The 15,095-nt window shown below is 48.9% G+C and overlaps 1 protein-coding gene across 1 annotated transcript in view; it reads right to left on the minus strand.

Annotated features, from left to right (window-relative positions):
- The window catches only part of IGF2R (insulin like growth factor 2 receptor), a 294,611-nt gene that overhangs the window by 16,617 nt on the left and 262,899 nt on the right, over nt 1-15,095 (minus strand). Inside the window, exons 43-44 of the mRNA XM_082249744.1 lie at nt 2,402-2,545; nt 1,677-1,858 (exon numbers count right to left, since the gene is read on the minus strand). Coding sequence (XP_082105870.1) covers nt 1,677-1,858; nt 2,402-2,545 — 326 coding nt within the window. The remainder of the gene's footprint in view (nt 1-1,676; nt 1,859-2,401; nt 2,546-15,095) is intronic.

Genomic DNA, 15,095 nt, shown 5'->3' on the forward strand with positions numbered 1-15,095 from the left:
ATGTCCTGTGTGCATGAGGCCCTCTAGCAAACCTTTGAGGAGATGAATATGTGGGCTATCACTAAAATATATATATATTTTATTTTAGAGAACCTGCACTCCCGACAATCTCATCTTTGAAATGGTATGAATCAAGTGAAAGAGTGCTCAGGTAGGTAGAATTTAACAGCAATATTGCAAAAGTTTGAACACGGTTACCCCTGAATAAGCTACAAACATAGCAGTGAAACATGCTGGATTATTGTATTTTCCTCTGGTTTTAGCTTGAAGATAATGAAAAGAAATAAAGATGGAGAAAAAAAAAAAAAAAAGATGCAAAAGATTGTAAACTACTAGCTAAAACTGAGCAATTTAAAATTGATAAGACTAAAGAGGGAAAAAATGTAAAATGCATAAGGTTTGAAGACTAGATACAGAAATATCAGGTATTTTTTAGAAAGATCACTTGGAAAAGAAGACCAAGAGAAAGAAATGTGTGGTGCCTTCTAAATTGTTAATAAGGGTGCAAAGCAAATACACAGGATGAACACAGAGTTTTTATTTAAAGATTTTAATGAGCTATTTAATAAGAGTTTATGTATATAAAATATATGTATGTCACATCCATAACATAACAAATGAATAATTAAAACCCAGAGTACAGAAAGGCAAGCGGTTAAAAAGTAAAATCTCCTCAGTTAATTTTATACTCCAGCAAAGTTAGAAAACAGGACTTATGACTTAGCATGAAATCCTTTCCTGGAGTTCATTAAGGGACACAGGATCAGAAGAAATGACTGTTCAGGGAGATTCCACCTGGAACTTTTTTCTACCTGAATGAAAGCCTAGAGTGCTCTTCCAAGTCCAATATGGGGCAAATGTTCCCTTTAACCACTTGCCTACTGTGCACTTAAACCCCCTTCCCATCCAGGCCAATTTTCAGCTTTCAGCGCTCTCACACTTTGAATGACAATTGCGCGGTCATGCTACACTGTACTGTACTGAAATTTTTATCATTTTTTTCACACAAATAGAGCTTTCTTTTGGTGGTATTTAATCATCTCTGGGTTTTTTATTTTTTACAAAAAAAAGACAGAAAATTTTGAAAAAAAAAAAAAGTTTTTCTTATTTTCTGCGAGTAAATTTTGAAAATAAATAAATTTTTCTCCTTCACTGATGTGCGCTGATGAGGCGGCACTGATGGGCACTGATAGGCTGCACTAATGGGCACTGATGAGGTGGCACTTATGGGCACTGATGAGGAGGTACTAATATGCCGCACTGATGAGCACTGATAGGCGGCACTGATGAGCACTGATAGGCGGCACTGATGGGCACTGAGAGGTGGCACGGCTGGGCACTGAGAGGTGGCACTGAGAGGTGGCACTGATGGGCACTGGCGGATGGCACTGATGGGCACTGGCGGACACTGATGGGTGGCACTGATGAGCACTGATGGGCGGCACTGATGAGCACTGATGGGCGGCACTGATGAGCACTGATGGGCAGCACCATCAGTGCCCATAGTGCTGCCAGTCAGTGCTCATCAGTGCCTATATGAGCAGGCACTGATGGGCACATATGTGGACATACTTTTTGCATATATTTTTAAGAGTAGCAGAAAATCAATAAGAAGCCACAAGATATTTTTAAAATTTGTAGTAAATCAGTAAAAAAAGTAAAAATAATAAACGTACCATCAATATAATACTTGACTTTGATAGGAGAACCGACTGCTCTTGTGAACGGCCCATTAGTCTTTACTTGGCATACGCTGGCTCCATTACAATTCTGATGGGCAGAGTTTTCTCTACCAGAAAGTTGAATTTCATACATATACTGATCTTTCTCTCTTATATCCCCACTGGCATTGTAATATCTGCAGACAACAAAAATGGCTGAGTTTAATATAACAAAAGATTAATATAGAAGCTAAAGAGATTTTTTTTAAATTGATAATTGATGCTGGGGCAAAATAATATAATATAAATCATACAGACTGAAATAAAGTATAAACGTGAGAACTTGAGCTTTAATGGTAAATTCACTTAGACTACCATCCATAAAAAGAAATATTCAGACCAGTCGAGCAGGCCAATCGCACCGATGAAGTGTAAAATGCAGTAAACCATTACAAATTTAAGTACAGTGAACTAATGATTGCTCTAGATTAGTGTACAAAGTACACAGCGCTTTGCATTATGAAATAAAGCCAAATTAGTGATTATAATTTTTAACCACTAATGCTCATCAGCAAAGCATACAGTGAAGTTAAAGTTTAACAACCATGTAACATACTGACACAGCTTTATTTGAAATACTTACTAAGATAAAATTAAAATAAAGAAGAAAGACTTAGCTAAAAAATTTTTTTTTTTTTAAATAAAACAATGTAATAAAATAAAAAAAAAAAAAGTCTTACTTGAGATAGATGCCTGACATGTTAACACTTGCACCATTGTCCCCATATATTATTCCATGCGTCATCACAACCTCTTTTGGAATAACAGCACAAGCTGCTCTCGTCTCCCATGTAATTATGTACTGACAAGACTCCAAGTTGTGCCTAAAAGAAAACAAGTTTAATAAAAAAATATATACAAGTCTTTTAGCATGTTCATTTCAAAAATGATTTTCAATATTTTTAAAATTTGCTGATTTATTAAAATATCCGGTGATCCTGCTAGGATGGTCCTTTTTTATGCACTTTTTATAGGAGGACAACGTTCCTTCCCAGTTTTGCATATATCTTTCTGCTTTGTCACCCTGTCACAAAGGCTTTCGGAGGAAATTAAAAAGTAGCTTTTAAGCACACGTTACATATGCACAGGTCACTGTTGTCACTATGAAAAAGTGCTCCATGAGGAATGGCATGCATCCATTATTGGACTGCATGCATGTACACATTGTTTTTTTTCTTCTTTATTAAAAAAACAACATGCTTTTTTTATTGTAGACCGTGTTTCAACAAATAAGTGCCATTCAGTTAGGCATTAGGCTTCCTTATGAACTAAAGTAGGGTTCACGTCTACTTGAAAAAAATCATTAAATACTAAAATGGTATGGAAGGTAATGCACTCCACACAGTTTTCTACAAACTCAAATCTTATTTTCAGTGGCAACACAATCACAGCAGGCATTGGTGTATGGATGAGTCGCAGGGAGGGAGAGCTGGATTTAGCACCTACTCAGACTGTTTTATATAGTGCTGATTATGCACCAAAATCATGTGTGTGAAGTTTTTATAGATTTATTAAATGTATTGAGATTTTATACCATGTTGGATGCTGCTACTACTTATGTGTGGCTACAGGATACATATAGAGGAGTATTTGAGTGCACTGTGTCATGATATCTGCAGGAGAGAGGGTATGCAAGAAGCAGGATCAATTTATAGAGCACTACTGCCTTTCCAATGGGTGGAGAAAACTGGATTTTTGCCTTACCGTAAAATCCTTTTCTCTGAGGTTCACTGATGGACATAGCTGATGGACATAGCTCCATATCTTCTAGACCATTGGGCTTATGCTGCTCTCTCTTCAGGAGTACGACTAGGCGGAAACCTTTTTGGTTACGCCCTAAAGGCAGCCCCAGAGGGTATACCATCACTTCCTGCTATAGGACTTCAGTTTGTAACAAGCAGTGTCAGAAGAACACATAACTCAACCTAAAACAGAGGGAGGGGTGCTATGCCCATCAGTGAACCAAAGAGAAAAGGATTTTAGGGTAAGACAAAAAACTGAATTTTTGTAAAATCTTACCTGTAAAATTCCTTTCTCCGAGTCCTCCGACAGTCGCCGCTTCCTCTAAGTTATCACTGTTGGGTATTGTCTTCCCATCCGCAGGAGTAGCTAGGCATATAGACTTAGTCCAAAGACAAAGACATTAGCATATAAACACCCATGGGGGCTGTCCCATCTCATCAATACCCCCCCTGCATCACCACTCCCAACTCAGTTTGGTAGCATAGCAGTAGGTAATAAGAACCCCAAAAGAGGGGTGGGGGCGGCGACTGTCGGAGGACTCAGAAAGGAATTTTACAGGTAAGATTTTACAAAAATTCTGTTTTCTCTTACGTCCTCCGACAGTCGCCGCCTCCTCTAAGTCATCACTATTGGGATGTCCCAAAGCAGTATAGACATGAGGGGTGGGAGACGCAACCGTAGAAAAGGCAACGCAGTACCCACATCAGAGAAAGGAATCTTACATGCACCGTAAGAGAACCAACTGGGCAACAGAACCAACAATGCTCAACAGGAGCAACGGCCCAGGAAAGCAAAAACCAACAGCCAGAGACCCAGAAAAAAGTCAAGGGTCCATCATGGCACTGCCGCACTGAGAACTTTGCGGCCAAAAGAAGCATCAGCTGATGCTAGAACATCTACTTTGTAGAATTTGGAAAAGGTGTGCACCGACGACCAAGTCGCCGCCTTGCACACCTGGGCAACCGAGGCCCGATGCCAATAGCTCCAGGATGCACTCAAAGACCTGGTAGAGTGCGCCTTAACAGGGAAGGGCGGAACCCGTTCCTTCAAGGCATAAGCCTGCTCAATGGTCTGTCTGATCCATTTGGCAATAGTTGCTGCGGACGCAGCCATGCCCTTCCGAGATCCCTCAGGAAGGACAAATAGGGAATCCGTCTTCCGAAAGGATTCCGTAGACGACAGGTAAACCCTGATCACCCTGACAACATCCAAGGAATGTAAGGCAATCTCCTTTGGATGTTTAGGCTTCGTACAAAGCGAAGGCAGGACAATGTCCTCATTAGGGTGGAACTCCGAGATCACCTTGGGAAGGAAGGATGGGGTGGTCGCAAAACCACCTTATCCTTGTGAATTATCAAGTAAGGGGAGCGGCAAGACAACGCCCCCAGCTCCGACACTCTGCGAGCCGAAGTGATCGCCACTAGAAAAGCAACCTTTTTCGACAGCAGAGGCAACGATATCTCCCTGATGTTTTCAAAGGGAGCACGCTGCAACACGGACAGAACCAAGTTCAAGTCCCATGGAGGTAAGGGCTCCTTTCTGGGAGGAGCCAAATGTCGCACACCTTGAATGAAGGTGCGCACCAAGGAATGAGACGCCACAGGGCGTTGGAAAAGGACAGCCAGTGCAGACACCTGGCCCTTTATCGTGGCCAGCGCCAGACGCTGGTCCACTCCAGACTGGAGGAAAGCCAACACTCTCGACACAGACTAAGAATGAGGGGAGAACCCCCTGGACTCACACCAGGCGAAATAAGCTTTCCAGGTACGGTAATAGATCTTACCAGAGGAGGATTTCCTAGCCTTAATTAGGGTAGGGATAACCTCAGGGGAGAGAACCTTGTCCCTCAAGACCTGGGTCTCAACAGCCAGGCCGTTAAAGCCAGCGACTGTAAAGCAGGATGGAAGATCGGACCTTGAGACAGGAGCTCTTCCCGCAGAGGCAGACGCCACGGAGGCGCCACTGCCAGGTGAACAACGTCGGCGTACCAAGACCGGCGAGGCCAGTCCGGAGCCACCAGAATCACCATGTGCGGTTCCGAGACCAATCTGCGGAGGAACCGGGAAAGTAACTGAATCGGAGGAAAGGCGTACATCAGACGATACTGATGCCAAGGGGCCACCAACGCATCAGAGGCGTCCGCCAACGGATCGCGCGTTCTTGCCATGACCCTTTCCACCTTTTGATTTAGCCGGGATGCGAACAGATCCACGTGCGGGGATCCCCACCTCGCACACAGCATCTGAAAGACCTCCGGGTGTAGGGACCATTCCCCCTGGTCCAGGGTCTGGCGGCTCAGATAGTCAGCCTGCCAATTTTCCACACCCGGAATGTGAACAGCTGAGATCGCCAGGACATGAGTCTCGGCCCAAGACAGAATGTCGGTCACCTCCCGGGCCGCTCGAGCACCCCTGGTGCCCCCCTGGTGGTTGATGTAAGCCACCACGGTAGCATTGTCCGTCTGTACGCGGACAGGCAGGCCCCGTAGAGGGTCCGACCACTGCAAGAGACAGAGTTTGATCGCTCGAAATTCCAGCACATTTATCGGGAGGGAGGACTTCTCCTCCGACCAAGTGCCCTGGGCAGACAGGTTGCCCAGGACTCCACCCCAGCCCGACAGGCTGGCGTCCGTGGTAACCACCGTCCACACCAACAGACAGAAGGACTTGCCTTCCGCCACAGACGGGGACTGGAGCCACCACAGAAGAGCCAATCTGGTCTGATGACTCAAGGAGACATCCAGATCCAAGGACTGAGGTAGTCTGTCCCACCTGGCCAGGATCTCCGTCTGGAGAGCCCGCGTGTGAAACTGAGCAAAGGGTATCGCCTCGAAGGCCGACACCATCAACCCCAGGCCCCGCATACAGGTCCTGAGTGATGAGGACGGGTTGTCCCTGAGGGACCTGAGCTCGTCCCGCAAAGTCCGGAGCTTGTCCTGAGCAGAGTCCAGAACCATTCCCAGGTAGGGAAGGCGAAGCGATAGAGACAACGCCGACTTTTGAACGTTGATGGTCCATCGGAACTCCTGGAGCGTCTGTACCGTGATGGACAGATCGCGCACAAGGTCCTGGCTGGCACGTGATCTCAGAAGCAGATCGTCCAGGTAACCCAGGACCGCAATGCCCTGGACCCTCAGCAGGCCCAGAACCGGCGCCAACACTTTGGTAAACACCCTTGGTGCCGAAGCGAGACCGAAAGGTAACGCCACAAACTGGTAGTGGTCCTCTGCAATAGCAAACCGAAGGTACCGCTGATGACCCTCGAAAATGGGGATGTGCAGGTACGCATCCTTCAGATCTATCGAAAACAGGAATTCTCCTGGACTCAAGGAGGCCACTACCAAACGGAGAGACTCCATTCGAAACTTCCGAACACGCATGAAGCGGTTCAGCGCTTTCAGGTCCAGAATAGGACGCACTTTGCCCTCCTTCCTTGGCACAGTGAACAGATTCGAATAAAACCCCCGAAACCTGTCCCGATGAGGCACCGGGACAATCATTCCCTGAGCAAGTAAGTCCTGCACCGCTTGATGCAAGTCCTGCAGACGCCCCGGAAGCAGATGAAGATTGGAGGGAAAGAATCTGTCCGCCGGCCGGGAAAGGAATTCGATCTTGTAACCCGATCGAACGATTTCCTGAACCCACTTGTCCGATATCCGGAGCAGCCAAGGTTGGAGGAAACCGCGCAAACGTCCCCCCACCCCTGAAACGGGTGAGGGCGCCCCTTCAGGCAGAGGCGGATTGACCCGCCGAGCCGGCATTGCCGGACTTCTGCTTATCCGCCCAGGGCTTCTTCTGGTTGCCCTGGGCCTTGAAGAGCACGAAAGGACCCCTGAGTGGATCTAGGCGCAGAACCCCGCTTGCCTCGAAAAGACTTGTTCTTCGGGTTCTGGGGCAGAATAGTGCTCTTGCCCCCTGTGACGCCTTTCACTAGGGTGTCCAACGCCTCGCCAAGCAGGCGAGAGCCAGCATAGGGAAAATCAGCAACAGTTTTCCTTGAGGACTGGTCGGCCGACCAGCTCTTCAGCCATATCAGTCGCCGGTTAAGCACCCCGACACTAGAGAGGCGAGCCACCAAGGGGGCCTCATTCAAGGCTGCATCACACAAGTACATGACTCCTTGGTGGATCTAATCCACCATTTCCAGCCAGGCAGGTGGTACATCAGACACGAGATTGCTCCTAAGCATCTTAGTCCAATCAGCCACCGCCTGAGCCACCAGAACGGACGCGAAAACGGGTTTGAGCAACGAACCCGCCACCGTATAGGAATGGCGAGCTAGAGACTCTAACCGCCGGTCCGTGGGATCCCGGAAAACCGGGGTATCCTCAGTAGGAACCAAGGTAGCCTTGTTCAACACGGCCACAGTGTGATCTACCTGTGGAGGCACACACCATCGTGATTCCGTAGCCGGCGCAAAAGGATAAAGCAATTTGAACCGACTAGGTACCAGGAATGGACGTTTCAACGTGCGCCACATTTCATTAACAGTGTAATGGAATTCCGCTGGGCAGGGGAAAACCTGCGCAGACTTGCGGGTCCTGTGCGTCCCAAACGAGGACACAACGCCTGGAGGACAGGGCTCATCCTCTAAATGTAAGGTGTGCTTTACAGACACAATCAACTCATCCATGGTCGCCCGTTCTTCAGGCGACCCCAGGGAGGAGGTATCAACCCCCTCCATCTCAGCCTCCCCCTCAGACCCTGGGGGGTCCAAGGATCAGCGGGACCCTGAAAAGGGCACACTTGCAGCAGCAGCAGCCATATCCCCATCTGAATCAGAAGAGAGAGACAACCTGGGCCTCTTTCTCGCAGCCCGTTCAGACATCAGCATTTCCATATTTGCCACCAAAGTCGCCACCACAGCAGCCAGATCGGGTCGCAGCGGAGCCACAGGAGAACTGGGGCCCCCCACTAAAGCTGGAGGAAACTTGCTTTCCTGAGAATCCATTGCTCAAGTTATCAGAACAAACTACAGTGCAATACAATGTACTGTCCCCTTTAAGAACGCTGCGGTGTGCGCAGCCCACCGCTACTGCTACAGTGATAAAAGACCCCCAAAGGAGAAAAGAAACTGAGCCAGAAGCAATAGCACAGAGGGAAATTGAGAGTGATAACCTGCAGAGCTCGCAGAGCGTTGCTACCGATGTCCTGCTGCTGATGGAAAGGAAGCGCTGCTGGAGTAGGCTGCACTATATGCCAGACCCTGGGAAAATGGCTGCCCCATAGGGATGCATTGGAGGCTACGCCAAAATGGCCGCCGACATGCGGCCGGACCGATCGTTCCACCGCCCACGAAATGGCGGCGAATGGCGCCAAAATAACATGCAGGATCGCCCCAGAGGAGCTACACGTTAGCCCATAGTAAAGATGGCGGACCGCGCGAAAATGCACCGCTGCGGTCGCCGCATAACCAGAAACGTCTGCACCCCCAACAATGCACCTAAGTGACACAGGGACAGGGACCCCCGGGCAACACACAGCATCTGCACAAGCGATCCCCACAGGGATCGCACAGGCAGTCACACAGGCACAGACATGGGGAACACACAGCAACACAGACTGCCACCCCAGACAGAGGCCCCACACAGAAGTACTTCCCTGTACCAGATGGCATGGGGAGCCTCTATGCACGGAAAACCTCTGTCCTCATCTGACAGGGAGTGCCGTGAGCCAGGGACATGATGCTGCAGCACCGCAGACGAGTCCTGTGAGGTAGCCACCTCACGGCTGCATCCCTGTAGTGAACAGGGATGGGTCGTTCGTAATGCCAGGGCGAACCATAGCTGAACTCTCGATGGCGGGCTGGGGGTCCATCTGACCCTCTGTGCCCTGGAACCCAGGGCGGTCAGTCCGAATCCCAGCACCGCATGATCAATCTTCATCCGAAGAGAAGACTAACACTAGAAGCTGACAAAATAAACAGCTAGTAAAGTAAGAGAAAAAAAACTGACATTTTCAAGAAAATCAAATAAAAGATCAGGAAGGCTTAGACTGAAGCCCCAGCACAAGGTAAGCCTGACTACTCCTGACGCTAGGCAGATTAAAACTGAGTTGGGAGTGGTGATGCAGGGAGGGTATTGACCAGATGGGACAGCCCCCATGGGTGTGTATATGCTAATGTCTTTGGACTAAGTCTATATGCCTAGCTACTCCTGCGGATGGGAAGACAATACCCAACAGTGATGACTTAGAGGAGGCGGCGACTGTCAGAGGACGTAAGAGAAATCCAGTTTTCTCTTTCGTTAACCTACGGACAAAGTTCCATGTTTTAGACCATTGGTAAATCCCAAAGAGGTATCAACATAAGAGGTGGGAAAAATACAGCAATGCGTAGAATTCGCAACAAAGCTAAACATAGCCAACCAGGTAAAAACAGGAGCTCAACCAGGAAAAAATTACACCCTCCAGAAGCGGAAGCCTCTGCAACCGCAGCCTGCAAAACTTTGCGGCCAAACGCCGAATCCAAAGATGCAAGTACATCCACCTTATAAAACGTTGTGAATGTGTGTACAGACGACCACGTAGATGCCTTGCACACCTGAACCCCTGACGCTTGATGACGGAAGGCCTAGGCCTGCACCACCGTCTGCCTGATCCACTTGGAAATGGTCACCAGCAGACGCGGCCTTCCCCTTACGAGGTCCATCCGCAAAAGCAAAGAATTGGATTTATGAATCGGCTCAGTCACCGCCTGGTACACACGAATCGCCCTTACCACATCCAAGAAATGTAAAGCAATTTCCTTAGGATGTTTCAGTTTAGACATAAGGACGGTAACGCAATATCTTCATTCAAATGAAACCCTGAGACAACCTTAGGAAGGAACGCCTGACAGGGTCACAACACCACTTTGTCCCTGTGAATCACCAGGTAAGGCAACCGACAGGACAATGCAACCAACTCTGACACCTTACATGCAGAAGTAATAGCGACTAAAAAGGCCACCTTCTGCAACAGAGTGAGCAGAGGAAGTTCTCGAATATTTTCAAAGGGAGGCTTTTGAAGCGCCGACAGTACCAAAGTGAGATCCCACGGAGGCACCAGGGATTGGAGCGGAGAAGTCAGATGGCGAACTCCCTGCAGAAAAGTGTGAACCAAGGACTTCATCGCCAACAGCCTTTGGCCAAAGCGGAGATCTGGCCCTTGATGGTGCCCAGAGCCAAACGTTGATCTATACCCAGTTGTAGAAACTCCAAGAGGCGAGACACAGAAAAGGAATAGGGAGAAACCCCCAAAGACTCACACCAAGTAATGTACGCCTTACAAACTATGATAAACCTTCCTGGAAGTAGATTTCCTAGCTTTTAACAGCGTAAGAATCACTGACTCCGACAGCCCCCTGTCATTCAGCACCTGGCTTTCAATAGTCAGAAGATCTTCCCTGAGAGTAAGTTTCCAAGGGATGTCTAATACCAGCCTTACCAGGCCTGCGTACCAAGACTGGTGAGGCCAGTCTGGTGCCACCAGAATGACTGGAATTCCTTCTACCTCAATTCAGCGTAGCAGTCTCGACAGAAGTTGTATTGGAGGAAAGGCATACATCAGATGATATTGACCCCAAGGGGCCACAAGGGTGTCTGCGGCGCCGGCCAGAGGATCCCGAGACCTTGACATGAACCTCAGCACCATCCTGTTAAGGCGCGAGGCTAACAGGTCCACATCGGGCACATTTGACAAAACACCTCCGGGTGAAGAGACCATTCTCCCGGATCCAACGTCTGCCGACTGAGATAGTCCGCTTGCCAATTCTCCTCCCCCGGAATGTGCACAGCAGAGAGGGCCAGAACATAGTTCTGCCCACCTCAAGATACCGGCCACTTCACAGGCCACCAGGGCACTATGTGTTCCCCCTTGATGATTGACATATGCCACGGCCATAGCATTGTCCGATCTTATCCTCACAGGACATCCCTGCAGACGATCCGCCCATCGAGACAAAGCCTGATCGCCTGAATCTCAAGGATGTTGATCGGCGGACTGGACTCCACTCGAGTCTAAACACTTTGGGCCCAGTACACTCCCAAGACACCTCCCCACCCGGACAGGACAGACTGGCATCCGTGGTGATTACAGTCCAATACAGGGGAAGAAAGGATTTTCCAAGATGAAGTGCCGGGGAGCAGAGCCACCATAACAGAGACTCCCTCAAACCCAGACTCAACCGGATCAGACTGTCCAGTGACAGCAGATCCTGGTTTCATTTGGACAGAATCTCCAGAAGTAGTCCAGCTCGGTGGACTAAGTCAACACCGATTTCTGAAAATGTAGTGTCCATTCAAACTCCTGTACAGTTTGCACAGTAGGTCGGCTTCTAGAGCCGAGGAAGACTCTGCACGCAGAAGCAGATCATCCAGGTAACCCAGTACAGTGATCCCTTTTTGCCGTAGCAAGGCTAGGGGCTAAAACCTTTGTGAACACCCGAGGAGCTGAGGTGAGACCAAAAGGTAACGCCACAAATTGATAGTGCTCCTCGCCCACGGCATAACTAAGAAAACGCTGATGCCCGACATATATTGGAATATGAAGGTAAGCATACTTGAGATAGATAGAAGCCAGAAGATCCCCTTGATGAAGGAAAGCTACTACCGTGCGGATGGACTCCATCCGAAATTTCTGAACCTTCACAAAGTGGTTCAGAGCCTTGAGGTCCTGGATCGGATGAAACTTGCCTTCCTCCCTGGGAACTGTAAACAGATTTGAATAAAAACCTTGAAAAAGTACCGACTCTGGAACCTGCACAATGACTCCTTGTGCTAACAGGTCCTGCACTGCCCCGTAAACGCCCAAGTTGGAAGAAAAGCACCTTGCCGGAGGCAAGGACCAAAACTCGACCTTGTAACTGAACCGAATCAACTTGTGGATCCATCTGTCCTGAATGAAAGATCTACTGATCCGGAACCAGAAGTGCCAGCTTTTGACTTACCATTCCAGGGTCTCTTGGAACCTCCCGCAAAGTTACGGGGGGATCTCAAACCCTTTTCCTGCGATCCAGACTGACGAAAGGGCCGCTTGCGAGCCGAGAAGAAAGGACTATGTTTACGACGAGGTTCCTGGCTAATGGCAACCTGCGGAAGTAATGTACTCTTACCTCCCGTAAGGCCCCTAATGATCTCTTCCATAGGGGCACCAAATAAATGATCAACTACAAAAGTTAGATCAGTCAGCACCTTTTTAGAAGCCTGGTCAGCCGACTAGTACTTCAACCATATAATGCGGCGAAGAATCAGCGCTGTCACAGATACCCTGGCGGCCAAGGGGGCCGCATCCAAAGATGCATTACAAATGTACTGTAACCCCTGGATCAACTGATCCGCCAGCTCAGGAGGGTGTTGACCCCCCTCCAGATCCTGGCGTAAAACTTTTGCCTATTCCGTTAAGGTCTGGGATACCAAGGTGATAGCAAACACGGGCCTCAACATTGAACCAGCCATGGTGAAAAGATACCGGACCTGAGCCTCAGCTCTCTTGTCCATGGGATCCTTAAAGGATGGAGAATCCTCCACCAGCAAAAGCGCAGCCTTATTTAACCTGGAAACCTGAGAGACCACCGACGGTGGAACCGCAAGTTTCTGCAGGAGAGACTCCTCAAAGGGAAATCTCCTAGGGAAGCGCTTAGGTAATTCCAACCATGCGTTTCGGGGAACTCCACTGACTAGTGACAATCTCATCAAAATAAGCAGGAAAGGGGAACACTTGTCACATTGGAAGATTTGCGAGTGCCAAACTGCACTGGTGTCACCGACTCAGCATGAGCTGAGTCCTCCAACTTTAAAGTTACCCACACTGACACATCTAGGGCCTCCACCAGCACTTTTTCACGTGTGGCTGCGGAGAAGGACGACTCGTTAGAGCACTCAGCGTGCGTGGACGCAGATCCAGAGGGCTGACTCTTGTTTGTGGCGGCCAAATCCACCTCAGACCTTGAGAAGGCAGAGGATACAGGTGAAGGCAGGGAGCGCTTCTTGCTAGGCCTCATTTGCAGGGCCATATCTAACTTGGATACAAGTGACTGCAGGGCTGCCGTCATGGCAGCCAGGGCAGACTGAGACCCAGCGAGTGCTGCAGCTTCCAGGAGTGGGTCAGGTGGCGACACGTTCCAGAGGATCTATTGCCAAGGGTTTAAACTGAGCCGCGTCGTGAACAACAGACCTTTTTTATTTTATTTTTTTTGCAAAAAAAGGGGAACCCCTACCCCCCCACCGCTGGAGCACCACAAGAATCAGTGCACCCGTGGCACTGTACAGCAGAGGGAGGATTGTATACCCCCCCCAGAGACTCACCACCCCAGAGCTGGAGAGCACCAAACAGCCTGCCGCACTGCGATGGAAGAGAAAGAGGAAGCGCTGACACTAGAAGCCCCCGCAGCACATCACTGCACCCAGACTACAAGAAAATGGCTGCCGTTATTCTCTATGGGAAACCCAAAACATGGCCGCTGGACTACACAAACATGGCCGCTGAAGCCGGGAATGCAGCATCCACGGCAGTCCAACTCCTCCAGGATGGCACATCAATACGTGCCATTGCCAGAAGGATTGCTGTGTCTCCCAGCAAAGACTCAAGAGAATGGAAGAGATACCAGGAGGCAGGCAGTTACTCTAGGAGAGCTGAACAGGGCCATAGAAGGTCCTTAACTCATCAGCAGGACTGGTGTCTGCTCCTTTGTGCAAGGAGGAACAGGATGAGCACTGCCAGAGTCCTACAAATGGACCTCTAGCAGGCTACTGGTGTGAATGTCTCTGATCAACCAATTAGAAACAGACTACACGAGGGTGGCCTGAGGGCCCAATGTCCTCCAGTGGGCCTTGGGCTCCCTGCCTGGCAACGTGGAGCTCCATTGGCATTTGCTATTGAACACCAGAATTGGCAGGTCTGCCACTGGTGTGCTGTACTTTTCACAGATGAGAGCAGGTTCCCCCTGAGGACATTTGACAGACGTGAAAGGGTATGGAGAAGCCGCGAAGAGCGTTATGCTGCCTGTAACATCGATCAGCATGATCGATTTGGTGGTGGGTCAGTGATGGTCTGGGGAGACCTATCCAAGAAGGGACACACAGACCTCTACAAGCTAGACAACGGCACCCTGACTGCCATTAGGTATCAAGATGAAATTCTTGGACCCTCAGACCCTATGCTGGTACAGTGAGTCCTGGGTTCCTCCTGGTGTACAACAATGCCTGGTCTCATGTGGAGAGAGTATGCAGCCAGCTCCTGGAGGATGAAGGAATTGATACCAATGAATGGCCCCCCACTCTCGCCTGACCTAAATCCAATAGAACACCTCTGGGACATTATGTTTCGGTCAAACCGACCCTGTCAGGTTGCATCTCAGTCTGTTCAGAAGCTCAGTGATGCCCTGGTCCAGATTTGGGAGGAAATACCCCTGCCCACCATCCGCCCGCTCATTAGGAGTTTGCTCTGATGTTGTCAGGCATGCATAGAAGCACGTGGGGGCCATACAAACTACCGAGTACCATTTTGAGTTGCTAAAATGACATTTCAGCAAAATGGACTAGCCTGCTGCATCATTTTTCACTTTGATTTTTGGGGGTCTTTGAATTCTGTAGGTTGATAATTTTCATTTCCATCAAATGATGTGGCATCCTTACGTTCCTAACACATTACTCCG

Source organism: Pelophylax lessonae, assembly GCF_965119305.1.
Source record: "Pelophylax lessonae genome assembly, chromosome: 3".
NCBI classification, from domain to species: Eukaryota; Metazoa; Chordata; class Amphibia; order Anura; family Ranidae; genus Pelophylax; species Pelophylax lessonae.